At 44.0% G+C, this 26659-nt stretch overlaps 1 protein-coding gene across 1 annotated transcript in view; it reads right to left on the bottom strand.

The window, feature by feature from the left end:
* Positions 1-1822, bottom strand: part of CRACDL (CRACD like) — a 48401-nt gene extending 46579 nt beyond the window's left edge. Inside the window, exon 1 of the mRNA XM_060117864.1 lies at positions 1747-1822. Within this exon, the coding sequence (XP_059973847.1) occupies positions 1747-1816 (70 nt within the window). The 5' untranslated portion in view covers positions 1817-1822. The remainder of the gene's footprint in view (positions 1-1746) is intronic.
* Positions 1823-26659: the final 24837 nt, after the last annotated feature.

Below are 26659 nucleotides of genomic sequence, written 5' to 3'. Positions count from 1 at the left end.
CCATGCATTAGAGATTCATCCATGTTGTTACATCAATCAATAGCTTGTTCCTATTATTGCTGAGTACTGTTCCATTGTATAGATATAAACAAAGTGGTAAACAAAATGAAAATTGTTATAGGTTTTTGCGTAAACGTAAGGTTTCACTTCTCTTAGGTAAATACCTAGGAGTGGGATTGGTGGCTCATAGACTAAGTGTGTATTTAATTTTATAAGAAACTGCTAAAATACTTTCCACAGTGGCTGTACCATTTGCATTTCCATCAGCAGTATATGAGAGTTCCAGTTGGTCTGCATCCTCACCAGCATTTGTTTCTGTTTCTGTTTTGCCATTCTAATAGGTGTATAGTGGTATCTCGTTGTAGTTTTAATTTGCATTAACTAATGACTATTGATGTTGAGCACTTTTTCATGTGCTTTTTTGCCATCTGTGTATCTTCTTAAGTAAAGCATCTTTAAAAACCTTTTGCCTAGTTTTAATTGGGTTGTTAATTTTCTTCCTGTCGAATTTTGAGTGCTCTTGTCAAATGTGATTTGCAAATATTTTCTCCCAGTCTGTGATTTGACTTTTCATTTTCTTAACAGTGTCTCTTACAGAGTAAAAGTTTTAAATTTTGATAAAGTCCAATTTATTGACTTTTTCTTTTAGGGACTGAGTTGTCCTATCTATGAACTCTTATCTAATCCTTGGTCATAAATATTTTCTCCTATATTTTCTTTTAAAGCGCTTATACTATTACATTTATGACTATGATATATTTTAAATTAATTTTTGTATACTCATTTGAGTTCAAATAAACTTTGAACTCTCAAAGTTCATTTTTTTACATATGAATGTCCAATTGCTTTAGCACCATTTGTTGAAAAGACAATTACCAGCGCATCTACTGAAACGTGACAGAGGAAAAGTAGTCCTAATATAGAATAATAAGGAAAATCTATCTGTAATATATGAAATAAAGCCTCTAATGAAATTAGTATCTGAAGCTAAGAGATAAGAGCTAGGATTTAATATTATTGGAAGCTGCTTCCCCTGAACTACCTCAAAGACAATCACTACTAGCACTTTGACTTAAAACAAAAGAGAGAGACAGAGAACTCTGTTACCAAAATAAGGTGAGTAAAAATGGCTGATACAGGAAAAGGCACATGTGGGGAGATTAACGTTTTCTAATGTCAGTTTTACAACTCTATAAAGACATACAGAGCAATCTATGGATAACAGTAAACCAATCGCATGTGTTATGAGATGATAATTGTTGGGCTTGGAATTTAGCTCAGTAGAAAGTGCAATAAAGGTCTCCTGAAGGAGAATAAAAGCCATAAAAGAGGAATCAAAGGCTCTCTCTTGATATTATTTCTTCTGGATGATTAGACCATCCAATACTTTGCCCGACGTCCTACTGAAACTTTTGGATGTTCCTGGATGATAAATGATTCCATTGCATCTACTTCCTTTGCTTTCGAGTCAACCAAACTTGGGGACATGTTCACCTCGGGGAAGGAGGAAAATGCGCAATCCACCCCCACCCCCGCTGCCGTGTCTGACAGAGAAGCAAAGGAGCCCTGCCCCCCGGGTGGCCGCCAACAGTCTGGACGGGCTCTCCAGCCACATGTGTCTGAACACACTGTGAACTGAACCCACACTCCACGTAGAGAACCCAAAGCCCTGGCTCTAGCAGCCCCTCTCTCGGCCCTACAACGCAACAAGGGCTCCGCCCAGCACAGGGGAAGTAAGGGCCTTACCTGTGCTGTCCTCCCCAAGGCCTTCCGCAGCCTCCCGAAGCTTAATGTCCATCACCCTCGTGGAAATCATGTCCAGCTCACTAAAATCAGATAGAAAGTCATGTTAGAGGAACAAGTCTAACAGAAGTTATCAATGACTGAAATGGTGGTGACTGCCTTTTGCCCGTGCCCCCGACAAAGACAGATTCCAGGTCAGTAGAGGCCAAAAACACGTCCACAGCTCAAGATTAGTGACCACATCAGCATTTATCTAATCACTGACCAGAGCCATTTAATGGAAAACTGGAAAATGCTTCACCGATTTACACAATGCAGATTTCATTCCTTTGAAAAAAAATTTTCGGAAATTAGGTTTTTCTCTTGTTCACTGTAGAAAGTTTGGAAGATAGAATGAAAATCACCCATTATCCCAGCAACCAAGAATGACTAACTACGGAACGTTTTAATGTATTTCCTTCCAATATCTTTTATGAAAATATTTATGTGCACAAGCACACATGCACTATATAAGTAAGACGGAGATACTGATTTTCTTACCCCACATCAGTAAAATTCTTGATGTTATTGTAATGGCTACATAATGTTTTGATATTATGCTGTACCATCACTTATTTATATTGTTTCTTTTTTGAACTTTTTATGAAAAATTTCAAACAGATATAAAAGTACAGAGAATGTATAATGAATTTAAAACATGGTGACTCTTGCTCATTTTTACCCCTTCTCCACTCCCCGCTAACTAGGTTATTTCAAAGCAAATCATTCCACATACCATTATTATTTCATCCATAGGGACTTGGCTTCTCCCTAGATTAAAAATGTCTGACTCTTCATGGAAATCAAATAAATGACTACTGGTCAATATTCCTGGTACAGAGTATTGAGCTGTGTCCCTGCTTTCCACAACTGACTTTTAAACAGCACATTCTATCCCACACTGACTAACTCCTCATTTACTTGGAAAGCTATTCCTAATTGGCAATTACTATGAATTCTCGTACTTTAAAAGTGAGCTAAAAATATATATATATATATATTTTTTTTTTTTTTTTGCGGTACACGGGCCTCTCACTGTTGTGGCCTCTCCCGTTGCGGAGCAACAGGCTCCGGACACGCAGGCTCAGCAGCCATGGCTCATGGGCCCAGCCGCTCAGCGGCATGTGGGATCTTCCCGGACCGGGGCACAAACCCATATCCCCTGCATCGGCAAGTGGACTCTCAACCACTGCGCCACCAGGGAAGCCCGGGAGCTAAAATATTTAATTAACCAATTAACATTTACCACTTGCACACAGTACATAATGGGAAATGATAGGAAAAATTTTAAAAAATATTTAACAGAAGAAAGAAGATGCAGGTCTTTGCTAGAGCTGGGTCTAAAATTTAGGTCTCCTTTAATATTAATGTCAAACTGCCCCATTCCTGACCAGCCAATTCCTTAAAAGGTGAACAAACCTTCATTAGCCTTGCTTCTTGATTTTCATATAATTTGCCTTTACAAAAATGTTGGGTCAACAGAATGAAGGAGGAAAAAAACACACACACAAATCATCTCAACTGATGCAGAAAAACCATCTGACAAAATTCAACACCCTTTTATGAGAAAAAAAAGCGCTCAAAAAACTAGAAATAGAGAAAAACTACCTCAGCATAATAAAGGCCATATATAAAAAGTCCACAGCTAACATCATACTCAACACTAAAAAACGTAAAGTTTTTCCTCTAAGATCAGGAACAAGACACTCTCACCACATCTATTCAACATAGTACTGAAGTCCTAGCCAGAGCACATAGGCAAGGAAAATAACTTAAGGGCATCTAAGTTGAAAAGGAGGAAGTAAAATTATCTCTGTTCACATGTGACATGATCTCACATGCAGAAAATCCTAAAGATCCCTGCCACACCGCGCACACACAGAACTGTTAGAACAAATAAATGAATTCAGCAAAGTTGCAGAACACATAATGAACCCACACAAATCAGCTGTTTCTATAAACTAACAATGAACAATCCAAAAAGGAAATTAAGAAAATAATTCCATTTACAATAGCATCAAAAAGAATAAAGTGCTAAGGAATAAATTTAACCAAAGAGACAAAAGACTTATACCCTGAAAACTAGAAAATGTGGATGAAAGATTGAAAATAATGCCAATAAATGGGGCTTCCCTGGTGGCGCAGTGGTTGAGAGTCCGCCTGCCAATGCAGGGGACACGGGTTCGTGCCCCGGTCTGGGAAGATCCCACGTGCCGCGGAGCGGCTGGGCCCGTGAGCCATGGCCGCTGAGCCTGCGCGTCCGGAGCCTGTGTGCTGCAACGGGAGAGGCCACAACAGTGAGAGGCCCACGTACCGCAAATAATAATAATAATAATAATAATGCCAATAAATGGAAAGACATCCTATGTCCATAGATTGACTTATTATTGTTTTGATGTCCATACTATCCAAAGCAATCTACAGATTTAATGCAATCTTTATCAAAATCCCTGATCCCATAGTATCCTGCTGCTTAATGTTACTATAGGGGATGGGGCGGCTACCAGAGGATTGAAGGAAGAGGCAGTAGAGAAGAAGCAATGCAAGGAGGAAGGAGAGTAAAAGTGGTAAGATTTGGTTAAGAGTCACCAGCTACTACCCTGGATACCATCTTCTATGGTTGCCACTGAGCTGGAAAGTACAAGTGCTTGAGCTTTCTATTGCTTGAATTTGGAGTTAACAGCTGCAATTACTTATCAAGCATGCAGCATATCATCTGATTGTCCATTTAATGTCCAAGAACTCTAAGTATTCCCATTTTGGAAATGAGAACATGTATTATGTATCAGGTAAGTTTATTAACTGGCCCAAAGTAGTGTTGCAGAGACACCAACCTATAATACTCATACTGACTGTATATGCAGGGTGGGCAGGCACTTAGGAGGCCTGGGGATACAGCGATGGATGAGACCAACTTGGTCCCTGCCTCTTGCACGTGCTGACCCAGTGGAGTGGAGCATCCTGAGCTGTCCCCAGAGGGGCTTAAGGGAAGCTGGGAAACCCAAAGGACACCAATCTCCCACGGAAATGGCTCTGCCTGCCAAGCAGCCCCTGTCCAGCATCAGGCCAGGCCCAGAGGCTGAAGGAGCCCCAGGAGACCATCCATTGGGTCTGACAGGGCATCTTCGTCGGCAGGGGGTGGGGGTGGGTTGAGGCTGCCATGAGTTATCAGCTAACACTCCTAAGAAACCATGAGGTTACCTTCGAAATGTCCACTTCTGCACATTTTACAAAACGTTCCTTGCCAGGAAGTGCTGAGAACATGCAAGTGTATGTGAGTGTGTGCACAAGCCACGGAGGTGGGTGTACAGGAGGGCGCCCATCCCGCTGAGCGTGGAGTAGACCCAGGAGCTCAGAAACGCTTCTCCCTGGATTGAACAATGTGGCTGTGATAAAGCCCTGTGCACAGGGCAGAGGGCTCAGGAGCAGGTGGGAGGGTGAGCGGGAGACACGAGAGGATGGCCCGGTCCTCACCTTGCTGGAAGGTACGTTCTCGGCGGGGGCCCAGGTGCAGACAGCAGCACCAGATGCCAAGGCTGCCGATGAACTCACGCTCAGAGGCAAAAGTCACCCCATAGACAAAGGGACGACAAGTCAGCCTCACCCCACGTGGGAGCGTTGAAAACCTGCTCATGTTTTATGTTCCGAACACCTTCTTACTCACAGGAGTGCAATATGGTGCAGAGGAAAAGGGAAAGACTTGGACGTGAGGTAGTCCTGGAGCTGAAGCCGCATCCCACCACTGACCAGGGCGGAGCCTCTGTTTCCTCATTTACAAAACGGGGCCAGTAACACTGGAACTAAATGGGACTGAGAACACAGCACATACAAGCACCCGCTGAGAAGAGCTGTCTGGTTTCTGCATCTCGTTTCTCACCACGGGCTCACGCCTCTGCACAACTGCAGACAAGAACACACGTCACCGGCACGCCCTAGGGACTGGCCATGCTGTCTCATGCAGGCACCGTCTCCTTGTGCCAATGGCTCGCTTTGGAGCCGCCAGTACCAAAGATCAAGACCCCTGGGCTCCTAGATGACCCCTGATCTTCACAATGCTCCACAGCCCGATGGACCATGAAGGAAACTGCTGCCAAGTAACTGATGAAAATATATTCCAGGCCACGGAGGAATGCCCTCCGCCTGAGACTGCGGGGTGTGCAGATGGAGGACCGTCCCCGTCACTCGGATGCTCCAGGTGCAAACGCTCTGCAGCTGCTACGAGGGAATGTCCTCTCTGTTAAGCCCAGTAACTTGCCCTGCTGAATACATGTTCCCCAACCCAAGCAAAATTGAAGAAAAAGCCAGAAGGAGAACCATAATTAGAAAGGCAATGTGGCAAATAACCAGTTGTCTCCCAGCACCCCTTTTGCTTCTCGCTGTAACTCAAAGTTCAAGTCAAGTGGCCCCAGTGGCCCCTCAACCAGCTTCTGCCCTCCACCATCCCACCCCGTTGCTCTGACAGCTCAAGTCCAAGTACAGGAAAACTTGTTCTTTAAACCTGGACCTGAGGGGGCCTCTTCAGGGGTTCTAATTAACTCAAAAGGGTGCTGAGCCTCCAGACCCCTCTGCAAAGCACTCATCAGTGTGCATCTGGGCGCCTGCAGGATCCAGGGGAGTTCTGGGTCCAAAGAAGGATCCTTGTGAGGGCTGCCCCATGCCTCTCTCTGAACCCTAACTCACCAGAGGCTTCTCCCCAGCTTCCAGCAGAATTCCATCATTAGTTGCAGCTTATACTGAAAAATTCTACAGAAGTTTATTCACGTGAAGAATGAGAACCAATTTTAATATGGTATTTTAAAGGTACCCATCCATTACACTTATTTACACAGTGCTAAGAAAAATATCTGTATCCTGATTACATACCTCTGAGCCCATAACTGTATACAAAAACCTTAGTGTCCACCCCTACAGACCCACTCATTCCACACCACCCTCCAGGCCCTGCTTGAATCTCTGTGGCAGTCTGTCTCAGCCCCTGTACCTGTCTTCACAATGCTCACCACAGCTGTCAACAGCAACTTGTTTGTTAGGTGTCTGCCGACCACTCCCCTCACTTCCAAGGCTGTGAGCTTCTATGCCGGTCACATCCATTGCTCTCTTACCAGCAGTAAACAATCCAAAAATGAAGTTAAGAAAACAATTCCATTTACAATAGCATACAAGAATAAACTACTCAGGAATAAATTTAACCAAGGAGGCGGAATACTTGTACTCTGAAAACTACAAAACATTGTTGAAAGAAATTAAAGAAGACATAAATAAGTGGAAAGCTATCCTGTGTTCACGGATCAGAAACTTAATATGTTTAAGACAGCAATACTCCCCAAATTGATACACAGATTCAGTGCATTCCCTTATCAAAATCCCAGATGGCTTTTTACAGAAATTGACAAGTTGATCTGAAATTTCGTATGGAAATATGAAGGACCCAAAACAATCTTGAAAGAGAAGAACAAAGATGGAGGACTCGCACTTCGCAGTCTCAAAACTGACTACAAATCTACAGCAATCAAGAATGCATGGTACTGGCACCGAGATAGACATAAAGATTAACAGAATTCAGGGTCCAGAAATAAAATATATTTATGGCCAACAGATTTTCAACATGGGTGCCAAGACAATTCAATGTGGGAAGAATCAGTCTTTTCAACAAATGCTGGAACAACTGGACATTCACATCCAAAACATAATTTGTACTCCTATCTCACACTATACATAAAAATTACCTCACAGTGGGTCATAGACTTAAATGTAAGCACTAAACCTAGAAAACTCTTTGAAGAAAACATTAGAACAAATTTGTGATCTTGGGTTAGGCAATGATTACTCAGATGCAACACCAAAAGGGAAGACAGATAAGTTGGACTTTATCAAATGTATAAACTTTTGTTTCAAACCTATCTATCAAGAAAGTGTAAAGGCAGCTCACAGACTGGGAAAAATATTTGCAAATCATATATCTGCAAATCATATATCATATAGGGATTTGGACCCAGAATATATAAATAAGTCTTGTAACTCAATAATAAAAGATATCCATTTTAAAATAGATGAAGGATTTAAACAGATACTTGTACAAGAAAGGTAAACAAATGGCCAATAAGCATATGAGAAGATGTTCAACATAATTAATCATCAGGGAACTGCAAATCCAAACCAAAGTGAGATACTACTTCACACTCACTAGAATGGCTCTAATCAGAGAGACAGACAGTCACAAGTGTTTGCAAGGACATGGAGAAATTGGAACCCTAACTCATTGCTGGTGGAAATGCAAAATGTTATAGCCACTTTGGAAAACAGTTCCTAAAAAAAACCCCACAAAACATAAAGATACCATACAGTCTGACAATTCCATTCCTAGGTATTTACCCTAGAGAAATAAACACATATGTCCATGGAAGATTCTAGGGAAACAGTGGAGTAGGAGGCACCAGGAATCTGTCTCCCACTTAGAAAACAACCACACTGGCAGAATCTGTTTAAGGTAACTATTTTGGAGTCCATTTAAGGCTTGCAACTTCCCCTGGAAGGTTGGTATGCAAATTGCAGTTAAATTCAGTCAATTTCAGCTCTTAGCTCAATAGCATCTACTCACCCCCACTCCCTACCCCCCCGACAGGCAGCCATGAATCTGTTCCTGGAGCAGCTTGCACACAGCTTGAAGGAACCATGGTGGGCAAAAAGGACCCTGCTCTCCAAATACTGGGGATCTGTGCTGTGATTAATGCGTATGATGAGAGAGTTGCAGACAAAGAGGTGGGCCGCCACGATTGCTGCACCTCCCCCTACTGTTGCAAGCCCCTCCCCTTCTAGCTGCACTAACTTCCAGGAGCTTTAAAGGCCTGGGCTGGTGCTCCATTTCTCCTCCCCCACTTCAGTTTTCTCTCTTCCCCTTTTGGGAGCCAGACATTAAGTACTGGGGCATTCAAAAGCAAACTGTATATATGGGGCAAATGAGAAAGTTACTGTATATGCTCAGGGAAAGGCACAGGCTTAGAAAAGATCTGAGAAGACCTTAAGATTACAGTTCAGGCTGATCCTTGGCACAAAAATAAAGCCCAGCAAACCCAGAGGAAGGGGGAGAATCCGATTTCCAGAGTTACCACATTATTAGATTCAAATGTCCAGTTTTGAAGCTGAAAAAGATCTGGTGGCAAATCTACTAGACTAAGACTTTAAAACAACTATCTTAAAGATGCTCAGAGAACTAAAGACGCAGAGAAAATGAAGAAAATAATGTATGAACAAAATGGAAATATCAATAAAAAGACAGAAAACCTTAAAAGGAAGCAAAAAAAAGTCTGGAGCTAAAAATAATAATAATAACTGAAATGAAAGATTCACTAGAGGGTTTCAAAGGCAGATTTCAGCCAGTAGAAGGAAAAATCAGAAAACTTGAAGATAGGACATGGATAAAGTGAACAGAGCATAAGGGACCTGTAAGACACCATCAATTGGATCAAAATACACATTGTAGGAGTCCCAGAAGGAGGAGGGGGGAGAAAGAGGGCAGAGAGAATATTTGAAAAATTAATGGCCCCAAACTTCCCAAATTTGATGAAAGACACGAATGTAAACATCTAAGGAGCTCAATGAATTGAGATACGTTATAATCAAACTGTTGGAAGCCAAAGATAAAGAATCTTGCAAGCAGCAAGAGAGAAGCAAATCATCACACACAAGGAACCCTCAATAAGATTATCAGCAGGTTTCTCATCAGAAACCCTGGAGGGTAGAAGGCAGGAGGCCAATATATTCAAAGCGCTAAAAGGAAAAAAAATAAGCCAACTAAGAACCCTGTACATGGCAAAGCTGTCTTTCAAAAGTAAGGGAGAAATTAAGACATTTCCAGATAAATAAAAGCTGAGGAAGTTTGTTACCACTACACCTGCCCTGTGAGAAATGTTCAAGGGAGTCCTGCAGGTTGGAATGAAAGGGAACTAGACAGTAACTTTAAACCATATTTTAAAAATGGATAAAGAATATGTGGTATGTATACAGAATGGAATACTTCTCAGCCATAAAAAAGAATGAAACTTTGCCATTTGCAGCAACATGGATGGACCTGGAGGGTATTATGCTAAGTGAAATAAGTCGGACAGAGAAAGACAAATATTGTATGATACCACTTATATGTGGAATCTAAAAATACAACAAACTAGTGAATATAACAAAAAAGAAGCAGACTCACAGATACAGAGAACAAATGAGTGGTTACCAGTGCAGAAGGGAGGAGGGGCAATATGGGGGTAAGGGATTAAGAGGTATAAGCTATTAGATATAAAATAAGCTACAAGGATATATTGTACAACACAGAGAATAGAGCCAATATTTTATAATCAATGGAGTGCAAACTTTAAAAATTGTGAACCACTATATTGTACACCTGTAACATAATATTAAAAATCAACTCTACTTCAATTAAAAAAACTAACTTAAAAAAGCTCAGTAAAGGTAAATACATGGCAGTTATAAAATGGTAACTATATACATGGTAAATACATGGGCAATTATAAAAGCTAGTACAGTTACCCTTGAACAACATGGGTGTGAATTGCCCAGGTCCACTTAAATGTGAATTTTTTCAATAAATATGTACTATAGTACTACACAATCCACGGCTGGTTGAACCTCTGGATGCAGAGCCACAGATACGAAGGGCCAAGTGTAAAGTTAGACTTGGATTCTGGACTGCGTGGAGGGTTGGTGTCCCCAACACCAACATTGTTCAAGGGTCAACTGTATTACTGTAACAATGGTTTGTGACTCCACTTTTTGTTTTCTACACAATTTAAGAGACTAATACATTTTTAAAAAGCAATTCGTCTCCAGCTATAAGGTCCTGCCATCCCCGGAAAAGAGTTAATAAAGCCACTGGAGTACCCATCCATGCTAAAAGAAAAATAACAATTAGTTGTCTAAGAGCTAGTATTACTGTAACTTTGGTTTGTAACTCCACATTTTATTTGCTACCTAATTTAAGAGGATACTGTATTTTTTCAAATTATTAATTTATGTTTCTGCACACACAATGTTTAAAGATGTTATTTAGTGGCATCAACAACTGAAAGGAAGAGGAACAGAGATGTAAAGAAGCAGAGGTTCTGTGAGTCATGGAAGCTAAGCTGGTATAAATCCAATTAGAGTGTTATAACTTTAGGATGTTAAATGTAATCCCTATGGTAACCATAAAGAAAATAGCTGTAGAACACACACAGAAGGAAATGAGAAAGGAACTTAAAAGTTTCACTACTGGGCTTCCCTGGTGGCACGGTGGTTGAGAGTCCGCCTGCTGATGCAGGGGACACGGGTTCGTGCCCTGGTCCGGGAAGATCCCACATGCCGCGGAGCGGCTGGGCAAGTGAGCCATGGCCGCTGAGCCTGCGCATCCGGAGCCTGTGCTCCGCAACGGGAGAGGCCACAACAGTGAGAGGCCCGCGTACCGCAAAAAAAAAAAAAAAAAAAAATCAACTAAACACAAGAGAGGACAGTAATGCAGGAAATGAAGGATAAAAAATTTATAAGGCATAGAGAAAACAAACAGCAAAATGACAGAAGCAAGTCTCTCTTTATAAGTTGTAAAAAGGAAGGAAATTCTAAACTCTGCTACCACATGGATGAACCTTGAGGATGTTATGCTAAGCAAAATAAACCAGTTGCAAAAAGACAAATGCTGAATGATTCCACTATTTATTTAGAGGAGTCAAAATCATAGAGACAGAAAGCAGAATGATGGTTGCCAGGGGCTAGGGAAAGGTGGAAGGGGGGTTAGTTTAATGAGTACAGAGTTTCTGTTCTGCAAGATGAAAAGAGTTCTGGAGATGGATGGTGGTGATGGCTGCACAGGATGGATGTACTTAATACCACTGAACTATACACTTTAAAATGGCTAAGATGGTAAATTTTATGTTATGTGTATTTTACAACAATAAAAAAATGGGGAAAAACGCACACAAAAACGTATACACCAATGTTCAGCATTATTTATAATAATCAAAAAGTAGAAATAGCCCAACAATTGATGAATAAATTTAAAATGTGGTACATACATATAATGGAATATTATTCAGTCGTAAAAAGGAATGATGCACTGATACATGCTACAGTATGGATTAACCTTGAACACATTATGCTAAGTGAAAGAAGCCAGACACAAAAGGCCACATACTGAATGATTCCATTTATATAAAATACCCAGAATAGGCAAATCCATAGAGAAAGACAAATAGATTCCTGTTCGCCTAGGATTGGGAAGTAGAGTGCTGGGGGAGGGAGGTAGAAAGGGAAGTGACAGCTAATGGGCACAAGGTTTCTTTGGGGGAGATGAGTATGTACTAAAATTAGATTACGTTCATAGTTGCGCAACTCTGTAAATACACTAAAACCTATTGACTGCACACTCCTAACAGGTGAACTTTATGGTAGGTAAATTATATGCCAATAAAGCTGCTGGAAAAAAAGCGTGACCAGAAAATAAAGGTGAAAGAAAGACATTTTTGGAAAAGAAGACATGATACAATGTGTCACCAGCAATCCCACAGTAAAGCAGATATTAAGGGAAGAAGGATATGATCTCAGATGGAAGCCTGGAGGTGTAGGTAGGAATGGAGGGCAGTATATGTGAGTAAATCTAAACGTGGACGAGACGAGCAGGTTGTCTGGATCTCAACGAGACGCCCGGTACACAACTGGCAGGAATGTGCCTGCCCTGCTCTCCCTGGCCCACAGGCTTCACTTCCTTCCAGCCCAGAACCTTTGCAGATGTTGCTCCCTCTGCTTGAAAGCTTTTCCCTGCTCTTACACTCCACTTCCTTCTATCAACTCCCACTCAGCCCTCAGGTACCAGCTTCACTTCCACATCCCCCCAGGGGTCTGATCGGATAAGCCTGCGCCTCCCACGATGCACAGTGAGAAGCCCTGAGCCTTCTGTCCACAGCACTCACCAGTTTTCATTACACCTCTGTTTGCACGATTCTGTGATCTGGTTCCTCTTTCTGGATTTAAGCCTGCTTACCTTCCCTATACCTTTAACTAACTTTTCCTTTTCTTGGGGAAAAAGACAAAAATAAACTGGGACTTGACTATTGTTCTCTAGTGAGTCACACCAGGATCTGCCTGTACCTTTTTTTAGAAAAATAAGTTTCACATTACTGAGGCAACGGAATGTGTAAGGCTTGCAAAGTTCCTGTGAGAAATCTCTGCTTGAAAATTCTGCCAGCTTTACTGCCTCATGATAGATACTTTTATCCTCAAGAGCAGAAGACTTGACCTCTGCTCCCACCCCAAGGTGGCAGGGGCACTGGCGGTGGACCTCTCCATGGTCACGTCTCCTCGAGGATGCCAGGGGACCTCCTGCCCTTCAGAGTAGACACCTCGATGTTTCTGTGCGAAACCTGCTCCGTGTCCACCTGTCAGGAAGGGTAGATCCACTCTGACATAGGGGAGAAAAGAAAGCAAAGAAGTCACCCAGAAATAAACCCACACACCTACGGTCAATTGAACTATAACAAAGGAGGCAAGAATATACAATGGGGGAAAGACAGTCTCTCTCTTCAGCAAGCGGTGTTGGGAAAGCTGAACAGCTGCATGTAAATCAATGAAGTTAGAACACACCCTCACACCATACAAAAAAATAAACTCAAAATGGCTTAAAGACTTAAATATAAGACATGACACCATAAAACTCCTAGAAGAGAACATAGGCAAAATATTCTCTGACATAAATCGTACCAATGTTTTCTTAGGTCAGTCTCCAAGGCAACAGAAATAAGAGCAAAGATAAACAAATGGAACCTAATCAAACTTATAAGCTTTTGCACAGCAAAGGAAACCATAAACAAAACGAAAAGACAACCTATGGACTGGGATAAAATATTTGCAAATGATGCAACCAACAAGGGCATAAGTTCTAAAATATACAAACAGCTCAAACAACTCAATAACAGCAGCAACAACAAAACAACCTAATCTAAAAATGGGCAGAAGATCTAAATAGACATTTCTCCAAAGAAGACACACAGGTGGCCAATAAGTACATGAAAAGATGCTCAGCATCGCTAATTACTAGAGAAATGCAAATCAAAACTACAATGAGGTACCATCTCACACCGGTCAGAATGGACATCATTAAAAAGTCTACAAATAACAAATGCTGGAGAGGATGTGGAGAAAAGGGAACCCTCTTGCACTGTTGGTGGGAATGTAAATTGGTGCAGCCACTGTGGAAAACAGTATGGAGGTTCCTTAAAAAACTAAAATTAGAGTTACCATATGATCCAGCAATCCCACTCCTGCGCATAAATCTGGAGAAAACTATACTTTGAAAAGATACATGCACCCCAGTGTTCACAGCAGCACTATTTATAATAGCCACGACAAGGAAGCAACCTAAACGTCCATCAACAGATGAATGAATAAAGAAGATGTGGTGTATATGTATACAATGGAATATTACTCAGTCATAAAAAATGAAATAATGCCATTTGCAGCAACATGGATGGACCCAGAGATTATCATACTAAGTGAAGTAAGTCAGAAAGAGAAAGACAAATACCATATATCACTTATATGTGCAAATGAACTTATTTATGAAATAGAAAGAGTCTCACAGACATAGGAAACAAACTTATGGTTACCAAAGGGGAAAGGGGGTGGGGGAGGGATAAATTAGGAGTTTGGGATTAGCAGATACAAACTACTATAAATAAAATAGATAAACAAAGAGGTCCTACTGTATAGCACAGGGAACTATATTCAATATCCTATAATAAATCATAATGGAAAAGAATATGAAAAAGAATATATATACATATATACATACATATATATATACATATATATATATATATAAAACTGAATCACTTTGTTGTACCCCAGAAACTAACACAACATTGTAAATTAGCTATACTTCAATTTTTTAAAAAGTAGCAAAGAAATCAGATGAGTGAAGTGGTGAAAGCCGAGAGCTCAGACACTGAGTCACAGCGCTCGGAGGACAGCGGGAAGGAAACAAAGGAACTTACTGGGCGGTCAGTTTCCTATCGACCTATAATTGATTATCTTATTAAAATACTAAAATTAGGCTTGGCCTAGAGAAGTCAGTCATCCCCTATCTGGCTAAGGATGTAAAACTTGAAGACTAACTCCTTGAGAATAGGGACCATGTACCAGCATGGTACTGCCACACAGGAGGTCCTTAATAAAGATTGATGAATGAATGAATGAGTGAGTGAATGAACCAGAAGCATTTATAACACCTGTTAGAAAGGATTCACCTCCTGATAAAAATGACACAGCATCAACTACCCAATCACTGTTCCCAAGACCACACAGTACTCCAATGTCTTAAGGAGAGACGTCCTTCTAAATCCATGACTTAGCTACACGATGTCGCATTTCTTTAGCCTGAGTTCTTCTTGTCCATTGTCCCCCTTTAGACATCAGGTGCTCTATAACCATGCAGAGCCTTTGGGAGTCAAGGAATATGGATGCAGAGGAGGTCTCTGCTCCAGATGTCTTGCTCCCGGCTTCCCTTCGGCCACAGCTGGGCAGGGACAGTTGGGGCACCCAAAGAGAACAAGGCGGTGGCCACAACTGGCTGGGCTGTTTCTTTGCAGAGAAACAGCAGAGCTTCATTCAAATAAACTTAGTCATCCGCAAGACAAACGGCACAGTTTATAAGCATATAAATAATATCTTATGTAAGGTAAACTACACCACTTTTTGAAACTTACTGTAACAGTTGATTTTGTGGTAGTCAGAGTCCTTGTGAATGGACACATTGATTGGTTACTTAGCTGGGAATGCATATAGCTGGCCAATGCAGCACATACCTATCTACTGTGTATACATGTATACACACACACAGGAACCTGTGTTCATGTATGCAGCCTACGTCTACATGAATGCTCCTCAGCAAAGCTCATGTCTCAGACTGTGATGCATGACAGCTTTCACAGGAGTTACCTGTTTTCACTCACCTAGAAATGAATGTTTTCATATGAGATTTAAAAAACGTTAGTTTAGACATTTTCAGGTTATTAGAATAAAACAAATCTATTAGCGACATTTACAAAACCATCATTTCGGGCTTCCCTGGTGGCGCAGTGGTTGACAGGCCGCCTGCCGATGCAGGGGAGGCGGGTTCGTGCCCCGTTCCGGGAAGATTCCACATGCCACGGAGCAGCTAGGCCCATGAGCCATGGCCGCTGAGCCTGCGCGTCTGGAGCCTGTGCTCCGCAGCGGGAGAGGCCACAACAGTGAGAGGCCCGCATACCGCAAAAACAAACAAACAAACAACAACAACAACAAAAACCCATCATTTCAAAAACAGGTAAGCAAAAGATCTTCAAACTTTGCAACCTCAGAAACTGCATTCACATAATTCCTGGGAAAATACACTCTAACGCTGGAGTGTGTTGCCAAGATGCCACCTAACTCGGAAACGTTCAGTCTCAGAGTGAGAGGTGTAAGCTGTGGGTGCTGATCACTGCCCACACAGGACGAATGGACCCAGGGCCCAGGGCTCAGGGAAGCTTTATGAAGACTGGTCTGTTTTTAACTTCATGAGTTTATTTACGTAATAAATTCCCCCCTTTTAAGCATTTATACCAAAAATAATGACACGAAGAAAGTTCTTAAGGCTAAATTTATCTAGGATGTTCCATATGTGATTGGCATTTCTGCAGCACAGCAGATGCAGAATTAAGGTTTTGCTTTGTGGGTTTTTTTTTTTTTAATTAGGAAGTCATGCTCCAAAGTCTATTAATGAGGAGACATCACACCACCACTCTATTCTGGTCCATTCAAAATAGGCAGCATCACTTTTGCAAATATGTTCCTATAAAAGGGTTTCATCTTCAAGGAATTCATGGAAAAGACTCTGACAAGTACAGGTTTCTGGTAACTGACTATACTGCTGAACTGAATGAATAAGCATTTTCAGAACTCTAATGGAAAACTGATGAACTCATAAAAGTGCTAACAAAAGATCAAGATGAAAAAAAATTAATTACATGGGACGGAGTGAACCGATGAGGATGATTATAATTTTTGTGATTTTCTGTTTGAATAAAAAAAAAATCCCACAAGGACTCAGAGGCAAAAAATATACAAACCAATTTTCACTGCAAAGTAAAGGAGCTGTTACAGTGGAGGATTACTGGGCTGAATGTCAATATTATGACATAGTATGAGTGTGCTTCCTGTTTGGTAATTGCAATCATTGTTGCTTTTGTTATGGTCATCCATTTACAATGCTTGGTGTCAGTCTATTTATCTCTTGTAAAAATAAAATACAGTGTGTGCGTGTGAAAACATAACAAAAAACAAAATAGGCAGCATCAGACACTGAGGTTGAATAATTACAAGTAAAAAGATTTTTACGAAACAATAACAATGATGGTGACTTCCATGCACAGGGCTTTACACAGTACAAAGGCCCATGTTCCTGAGGACTCCTCTGGTTGTTGAGTTCCTGTCCCTAGGTAGCAAAAGAAGGAAGTGAGGCTTGGCGGGTGGACAGTCTGTCCAGGTCCCCCAGCATCCCCACACCACCAGATGTCTGCTGCCAAAGGTGCAACATCCGTTTTTCAAGACGGTCCACCCAGCCCAGGTGATGGGCAGATGTGACCATCACTTGGATCAACAGAGGCTGCCATACTGGAATTTTCCATTTGGTATATGAGACATGCAATTTGTTTACTTATACTTGCAAATGCATTTCAACCACGTCATAGCTCTACTTCCCTCTGTACTATCATGACCGAAGCAAAAGGCACCGAGGGCCAAACATTTTCAAGGCATGAGGTCACCTGCAGCAGGGGGTGGTGGCTCTGAAGGTCCACTGGCCTCTGCTCCAAAGGAACTCGGGCAGGTCACTGCCCTCAGCAAATCTGTCAGTTAAGAACAAGCCCTTTGGCATTATGTGAAGTGAAATACGTCAGACAGAGAAAGACAAACGCTGTATGATCACTTACATGTAGAGTCTAAAAAATACAACCAACTAGTGAATATAAAAGAAGCAGACTCACAGATAATAGAGAACAAATGAGTGGTTACCAGTGGGGAGGGGGAAGGGGGAGGGGAAATATAGGGGGAGGGGAGTAAAAGGTACAAACTATTAGGGATAAAACAAGCTACAAGGATATACTGTACAACACGGGGAATACAGCCAATATTTTACAATAACTATAAATGGAGTATAACCTTTAAAAATTGTGAATCACTATACTGTACAGCTGTAACTTCTATAATATTGTACAGCAACTGTATTTCAGTTAAAACATAAATTAAAAGAACAAGCCCTCCGGTGCTGATCTTTAGCTACAGGAATCATTCTTTATTTTTTTTAACAGTGAAAAGCATACAAATTTCTTTATGTTTTACATGGCACAGGAGCCTTTATAAGGAAGTGAAGATCCAAAGAAATGATTAAGCCTGAGTGTTTTTATTCTAGGTTTGATGAAGAGTAGAAAGTTGCGGGAAATAATGATAGGAGCCATAAAGGATATGAGCTAAGGATAGTAAATGGGGTGAAACAGCAAGCCCGTGCTTTCAGGTTCCTCTCAGTCTCCCCCTATCTTTGGAGATAAGGATGCTCCTTTCCTCCAAGTATAAGGAGGACACCTCTCACATGAGAGTCTTATGACCTGCTTCAGGGTAGAAAGGGAAGCGAGCCCTTCCTATACCTGCCATTTCTCAGATTCCTTCAACTTAAAATAATTATTCTGTCAAAGTGGCATATTTTGGGGTGACATATCCTGATTCCCTTTACTTTCTTTCCTTTTTTTAAACATCTTTATTGGAGTATAATTGCTTTACAATGGTGTATTAGTTTCTGCTGTATAACAAAGTGAATCAGTTATACATATACATCTGTTCCCATATCCCCTCCCTCTTGCATCTCCCTCCCTCCCACCCTCCCTATCCCACCCCTCTAGGTGGGCACAAAACACCGAGCTGATCTCCCTGAGCTATGCGGCTGCTTCCCACTAGCTATCTATTTCACGTTTGGTAGCATCTATATGTCCATGCCACTCTCTCACTTCGTCCCAGTTTAGCTACAGGAATAATTCTAATGGTCTTTCGCTTCGTCCTCCGCTGTCTCCTCTCCACCTGAAGCACACAGACTGTGCCATGTGGATCCAGCTCCCAGGCCTGGGCTGTTCAGAGGAAACTGCCCTGTCTCCCAGCCCTCTGCTGCTCTCCTTCCCCCGTCCTTTCACTCCCCACCCTCTCACCTTAGCTCCCTGTGTCCCTCTCTTTCAATATATGCATGTGTCACAAAGAAAATAAAGAAAATCATTATTTTGTCCCGGAATTCACGCAATTCAAGGAACTATATAATATACAGAATGATGCCTGTAAGGAAAAAGGTCATACACGACAACAGACGCTGAAAGTCGATTCTTGGACCCCAGGGGCTGGGGGTCGTGGCCGGGCCTCCCCGGCTCCGCCCCTCCGCCTCCCCCACCCCACACCACCCCGACCTCTTGGCTCTCAGAGGCCCACCTGGGCTCAGGCCTGATGCACTGGTAAAAGGCAGCCATCTTTGTGAACGTGGAGGGAGCCTCCGGCACTTTCATCCTCTGGGAGAACAGAGGGCCTTCCCTGTTCTCCCCAAAGGGGCTTGGGGCTCTCGGGACACCCCCTGGGTGCTGATCAAGAGCTTTGTCCCCGTCTCCGGGGCAGCACCTCCGGGCCCCGAGGGCTTCGGCCAACTCCTGCGGTCCCGCGGGTCCCCCGGCAGGTGTGCAGCCCAGGGCAGTGGACGCTCAGACACACACGCACTTCCTCCTTCCCTCCAAACACGTGGACGCCCAGGGTGGGGCCGGAGCCGACACCCGCCTCCCTCTGAGCGGAGTCGCTGCCCAACTGCTGAGGGTGGAAAGTGACAAGCCCGGGCTCCGTCTTCCTGCGCTCCCAGCAGAGGCGGGCAAAGGGCACTGATTGCCTCATCCATCCGAGCAAGGGCTCAGGGCCCCGGGGGCACGTCCACCCCCTGCACGTGTGCTCCCTTGCGCTGGCTTTCTCCTTATTCCTTCTTCAAGGGCCAGCATGTTGCCGCGGGTCCTGGATGTGTTTTGTGAACTGCCTTCCTGGGACCTTCCAAAGGCTCCTCCTTTCAGTCAGGCACCTGCTCAGCAGCTCGCTGTAGCAAGGACAGAGTTCCAGCACTCCCTGCTGGAGGCCACACCTGGCAGGTGTGCAGGCCACGCCCCCCGCCGCAGAGAAATCACCAAGGGCAGCCCACAAAAAGCCGCCTCCCTGATGACTGGCAGCTGCCACTTCAAAGTAATAGATTCCTGCCGTCCAGCTTCGCAACTCCACCTGAGTTCGTCCAAGGTCTAAAGGCTGCTAACCGGCACAGTCAGCAGTTTCCAGGCAATGTCTGGAGGGCTGACAGAAGGCTCTGGATGACAAGCATGAGTCTGTATTACTAAAACCAAGGGGCAGCAGGCAGCAAGGGTGACTCCTGAGGATGGTTCTTAGAAACCATCTTAGAAAAAGTCCTAGCTTCCTCTTCTGTTTTCCAAAATGCATCCATATATATATATAGAGTTCTGGTCAAATGGCTTATAATTTAAATAATAAAATATAACCAATGTATTTGATGGTGAACAAAGAAAGCAGTGAATTTAGCCAACTTGGAAAATGACCACTGAGTGCTTTTTGACGGCAGTCTACATCTACTTGCCCTTGTACGCTTTACAGTCTAAATATTTGCTGCCTGGATGCTGCTAACAGAACAGCCTTCTCCGGGGAGAAAGACAACGGGCCGGCAGGGGGGTCCCATCTCCCGTGAGGCGATCCAGGGGCAGAGTGGACCACTGTAGGGTCGGGACGGGTCTCAGCCTCGGGGTGGATGTCTCTAAAGAGTGGCCCCAGCCAGCACTCCTCTCTCCCCAGAGGCCAAATCCAACAGACCCACAGCTGCAACTCACCCCACCAGAGGCCGGCTCAGCAGCCAGTGGCGTTGAACTTGGAGCCACCCTGCCACTCGCTACGGCCGGCTCTGCTCTGGGCCTGGTCAGCACTCCCTGCTAGTCCAGGGCAGTGCCCAGCACAAGACAACACCCTTCAGACTGACACAACACCACAAGGGGATGCGGCGTCGCATCTTGGGGGTCACACTGAAGGCCCCAGGGACCGAGAGGGACCCTGAAGACCAGGGAGGGCCCTGCCACCACCCGCTCACGCGCACGTGCCTTCTCACTGTCCCTCTACCACGTCCTAGCGTGCTCCCCACGGCGCACTGTTCACACGTCTTAAATCTCTGCTCAATGTTAAGAAAAAATTTCAGGAATTTCCTCTCTTTGATGCTTTCTTTGCCCTTCTTTGCCGTGCCCAAGCCATACATCCCCCAGGACATGGGAGAACCAAACTAAAAGGCCAATAACACCCCTGGTGCATTCCTATTACAATGCAGTTTATCAACTGCAACAGAAAATCTTTTCTGAAAGAAAATCAAAAGGCTTTGTGATAGGACCTCCTCAGGCCTTTGGTCTCGTTTTATTCAGAGGGAAGAGAATGAAGCAGGTACCAGGTCCAAGATGGTCTATATTCTCTCTCATTCAAGGCTCACAACCAGCTCTGAATTAAATGGCATATATCCTTTTTGCAGGTGAGAAAACAGAGGATCAGAGAAGTTAAGCAAATGGTCCAAGATCACTGAGCCGGCGTAAGTGGAAAATCTGACACTCAAATCAAGGCCTGTGCCTCACCCAGCTGTGAGCTCTTCCCCACGAGGGCAGCTGCCTACTAAGAAGCCCTGGTCAAGATTTCACGTGACCAGTCAAGTTAGATATTCTCTGGGCTGGAATCTGGCAGCAAGCATCAAAAGACTTCAAAACCCTTGCTGATCTGGTAACTGCACTCTGGGAATTTGTCCTCAGGAGATCATCAAGTATCCCCTTAGAACAGCCCCCTGGAAACATTCTAAAGGCTCATCAGTAGGAGACAGAAACAGGAGACTGGCTATGGTGTTGGGACATGTCACGAGGTCACTAAAAACCCTGTTACATGAAAATATTGATTAATGCCCACAATACATCGCAAGGGGGAAAAGTAAGCTACAATAGTACTTCTAAAGGGAATATGCATCCCAGAATCTGAAGAGCTTGCTAAACACAGATTCTGCCTCAGTAAGTCTGGGGTGGGGCCTGAGATTCTGGTATTTCTAACAAGCTCCTGGATGACACCAGTCATGTTGCCCATAGACCCTCCTCTGATGAGCACCATGCTATAAATAGCATGTGCCATAAAACCCATTGTTCCTTTTTTTTTTACAAGTCTCTTAATGCATAAAAGGAATTCAGGAAGGACCACAAAAGGATGTGATCTACAGTTATTTCTACATCACAGAATTAGGTGTATTTTAAACTTCTTCTCTGCGCCTTTCTATGTTTTGCAAATTTTCTGATTGAACGTGTATTTTGCTGATAATTAGGAGACGCTCCAATAGTTTCTTTTAAAGACCAAGCAGTATGTGGTAAACAGGCTGGGACTTAGGACTGAGGAACTTAGGATTTAAGTTCCTGTTCCTCTCTAAGGCTCAGTTTCCTAACCTGGTAAACCTGAGGAGTGGCTGGGTGCCAGCCCCGGCGCAGATTCCAAGTGTAAGTTTCTGCCCTGCTCTGGCCACACGGCAGGATCTCAGCAGTGTCAGGACCCGCCCTCTCCACTGCTGGAAATGAGAGCTTGAGTCTTTGACAAGCAGTTTCTGTCATTTTTCCAAGGTACTTTCACATTTGCTTCCCCGTTCGTCTGCACACCACTTCTTTGACGACAAGCTGGAGGAGGAATGATCGCTGTAAAGCTTAACAAGTACCGACCTGCAAGGAAGGCGAGCAACTTGCCCAGGGTCAGCGCCGGCCGCCTACAGGGGGCTTCGGTGCCAGGACGCAGCGTCCCCTCGTGGCTCCACTACCTCTGACGACCCTCTCACACCCCCATCCCTACACCCCACCCTACACACACAGGACCAGCCCGCTGTGCTCTGGCCCCGGGCCAGAACAGTCCCCTGAGCGGAAAGGGCCTGGGTGGAGCAGGGATGCAGAACAGGGTCTCCGTCAGGAATCAAGGTGGGGAGACCCCACACCTCATGCCCCTTGGCCCACCCATGCATGCCTCTGCGAGTAGCCCTTCCTTGCTCACTCCTGGGATTTCAAAAACATCACGATGTGCTTTTTCTCCTGTAACATTCTGAACTGCTTAAACACCCGTAGAAGAGATGAGCTCACTAGCCATGAATTCTTTCCAGCTGCAAAGGCAATCACACCAAACCATCAGGCCCCCAGAGCCCAAGGGAGCATTTCAGTTACTTAGAGTGGCTACTTACAAGGGTCAGGAATGAGGGAGACAACTTTAAGTCTTCTCTCTGCTGTGTGTTGTTCAGAGTGAACCTTTGCAAGTGGCACCTGTCACCTATGTGGCCTTTACTTGCTTAGTATCCCGAAGAGACATTATAAAGAGCACAATGGCCATCATGAGTTATACTGATATTTAACCAACCCCCCTCCCCGCCCCCCAAAATGGAAAGAACAGCCGTAGGTCAAATTGCCACATTGACAGTTTTTCACAGCCAGCTCTTCCCAGTTAAACGCAACTCTATGGAAACACAAAAAAGACAAAAACATAGAAGGGAAGCACCCTAGCTGGGAGTCAGCAGGAATTCTGCACGTACTGCTGGGCAGAAGTCTCTCCACCTCCGGCCACATGGGACCAGCCACCCCCCCAACTCAAGGGATGCAAGGAAGTCACCGGGTGTGAGAAGGCAGGTCCCTGCTGTCTGTGATGGAGGGAAGAGGGAAAGGTCCCAGCTGGCAGGGAGGGAGCAGGAGAGAGGGTAGTAAAGCTGGGAGAGTGAGCCGGTGGGCATCAGGCAGAACTGTGCTGGAGAACCATGCGGCCTGAGGACGAACACACAGACACACATGATTCAACACGGGGCATCAGGGATCCCTGGGCAATAACATGCTGCTGCTGAGGACAGAAATAAAGAGGTGCCGCACAGAGCCAGTGTCTGCATTCATAAAAAAATCAAACATGACAGTGTAAGAGCCAAGAACAAAGCTGCCTCCATACTGGATCTGTTTCTTTTATTTGAACCTCTGTATTTTATTGCTTTTGCTACAAGAATGTTGTCTATAGCCTGAAATATACACGACAGCCCATTCTCGAGGCTCTGACCTTTAAAGGTATAGCACTTTTCCATTCATACAGAGACAATAAGTTGCAGAACAGAGAAGACCATTTGTCTTGTTGAAGGTTTACAGAAACATCCTGACCTGACCTCCGTGAAAAGGTGCGAGAACAAAGGATTCTGACACCAAGAAGTCTGCAACAACCAGCTGCACTCCCTCCCCTTTTAGCATAAAAGAAGCCTGAATTCTAACTCGGGGAAGATGGTTCTTTGGGACACTGGTCCACCAACTTCTTGGTCTGCTGGCTTTATGAATGAAGTCATTATTCTTTGCCACAACAACTTCTCTCTTGATTTAGTGGCCTGTCATGCAGCAAGCAGTATGAGCTTGGACTCAGTAAAAACAGAAACCAGGCAGCTAATGAAACTGCACATTCACCCCTGGTGGACTGGCACTTCAGCCAAGGATTGGCCTCATGGGCCTGCAGGACACTGTGTGTCACCACATAAATGTGGCCTGCCTGCCCATTCACTTGCCTCTTGGTCAACTCCCAGATTACCCATCAGCCAGCTGGACCCTGGTTAGGCCACAAGCCCCCAAAACTGGCTTCCTGTACTTGGGAGCAAAAGCCATGGTGCTCCAGGGATCTCCCTGACCTAGCGAGATTTGAGGAAACTATAAAATTACTGAAAACAAATTCTATGTATGGACTTGTTTGTCATTATTTTCTTAATTGAGCAAAAACACAGTTAATGTCATTTTAGTGACTTTATAGGTCTAAAATCGCCTGGCTAGTTCAGTAACTAAAAGGGTATTAACTTTGTTTTCACTTTAACTTAAAAATAGTTTAGACAAACAATACAAATGCACTGCAGAGCATAGATCTGTGAAATTGCTTCTCACATTTTCTCCATTCTGTTGCAAGCCGTTGACATTCCTTGCTAAACACGGCTTTTGCCCTGAGACTGTGAGCTGAGGAAGGACCAGGCTGTGGGAAAGGCAGCTCTGTGTTCACAGCACTGACAGCATGGGTGACCAGCTTTCCCTACTGCTTCATTTTTATCACCGTAAGAAAAGGTGAGGCCGAACGGCAACAATGGGCACGTGTATCGCCACTCTCCCATCACCTGCCCTGGGCAGACATCACTCATCAACCACAGCATCATTCTCAGAATTGCTCACCACACAGTACTCCAGACAGCTACTGCCAGTTGCCTGGAGTAGCACTTGGCTAGAAGCCTGCCAGCACTGTTGGCAGAAATTGCAATAAATCTATAGAATTGGGTTCTCGCCTTGCCTACCACTAACTAGCTGCTAACCAGCTGAGTGACTTGGGACAAATCACTTGCCTCTCTGGGCCTCTGTCTCAATTATGATATGAGTGATTTGGACTCTGATATCTGACAGTCTATTAGAGTACTTCAGAAAAACAAAAAAAATCAAATTGGCCCAAACTTCTTTTTCTGTGAAGATGCTTTCGTTAGCCAGCAGAGGACAAGACATGTCTGAGCTGAGAACAACATGTATTGGAAATATATTTTCAAAATCTAGCTCTCAGTACGCTGCTCGTTTGTGATCCGAAAAAACGAAGTGGCGATGGCAATATCACAGAAAGTCCCTCCAGTCTGGCCTGGCCACCACCTCACCTCCTGCCATCCCCCACTCCGCCACGCAGCCATACCTGACACGGCACGCCTGCTTCCCGAGGGAGCCGCGCTCACACACATCAGCGCCTTTGCCCCCACCCGACCCTGAGAAATCTCTGCACTTGCTGGGCACCCTGAATCCTTCCTCTGAGCCCCTGCCCACCCACATTATGGTGTACACATTTCCCCTCCTGGAGTTTGAGCTTCATTAAGGGCAGAGACAAGCTCTTTTCATCTCTGTAGCCCTGGTAACCTACACACAGTAGATGCTGGGAAATATTTTATGCATGGGTGAGCCTTATCACCTGTGCTTATAAAATCCAAGGGCAGGAATCACTTGTAATAATCACTTGTCTTTTGCTTTATTACATTTCTCCTAAGGAAAAAAACATTCTCAAATAGTTGATTGCGTTTGAGCCATTTGGTAAGATGCTCTGACAAAGTGCTCCTGTGTGATTCAGATGTGTGGGCTGGTTGGGTTTGACATAAATATCTTCCTATTTTGTAGTTCGGAGACATCACATTTGGAGAGTGAGGACACGGAGCGGTATGAACACACATTTGGTTCATTATGCGAGGACATCTAATATTCCAAATTATTCCAGCCTCTTGGTATTTTAAAGACCTTAGAAAAGCAGCCAAGTTCCCATTTTCTTCAATATTGCTATGGGGAGGGGGGCGTCGTAGACAGATGCCCCACACCAGTTAGCGCTTAATGGGTCATAATTGGCCTCCTCAATCAGACTGCAAAGTCTTTGAGAACAATGCCAATAAATTTGATTATTTCTGTATATTCCAAGGAGTCGAGTATGCAGCAGGTGCTTAATAAGTGCATAGTGATTAATACAGTGCAACATATAAACCATGTACTCCTGGACTGGACAGGGCCATCAGTGGACACGGCACTGGGCACGGTACTAGAGTCAGTAAGGGAGCACCTGTGAAGTCCTGAGTTGACTGATGCACAGGAAAGTGGCCAGAGGAAGGCAGGCTGTGTAGACACGCGGGATCCCGTGAACAACTGAGGACACTGAGGAGTTCTCACACTTTACCTTCTAGTAAGCCGCGGCATGCTGCCGGCAG

The sequence above is a fragment of the Mesoplodon densirostris genome, chromosome 14 (genome assembly GCF_025265405.1).
Source record: "Mesoplodon densirostris isolate mMesDen1 chromosome 14, mMesDen1 primary haplotype, whole genome shotgun sequence".
NCBI classification, from domain to species: Eukaryota; Metazoa; Chordata; class Mammalia; order Artiodactyla; family Ziphiidae; genus Mesoplodon; species Mesoplodon densirostris.
The sequence above is the reverse complement of the archived record's forward strand: the minus strand, read 5'-3'. Positions and strand labels throughout refer to the sequence as shown.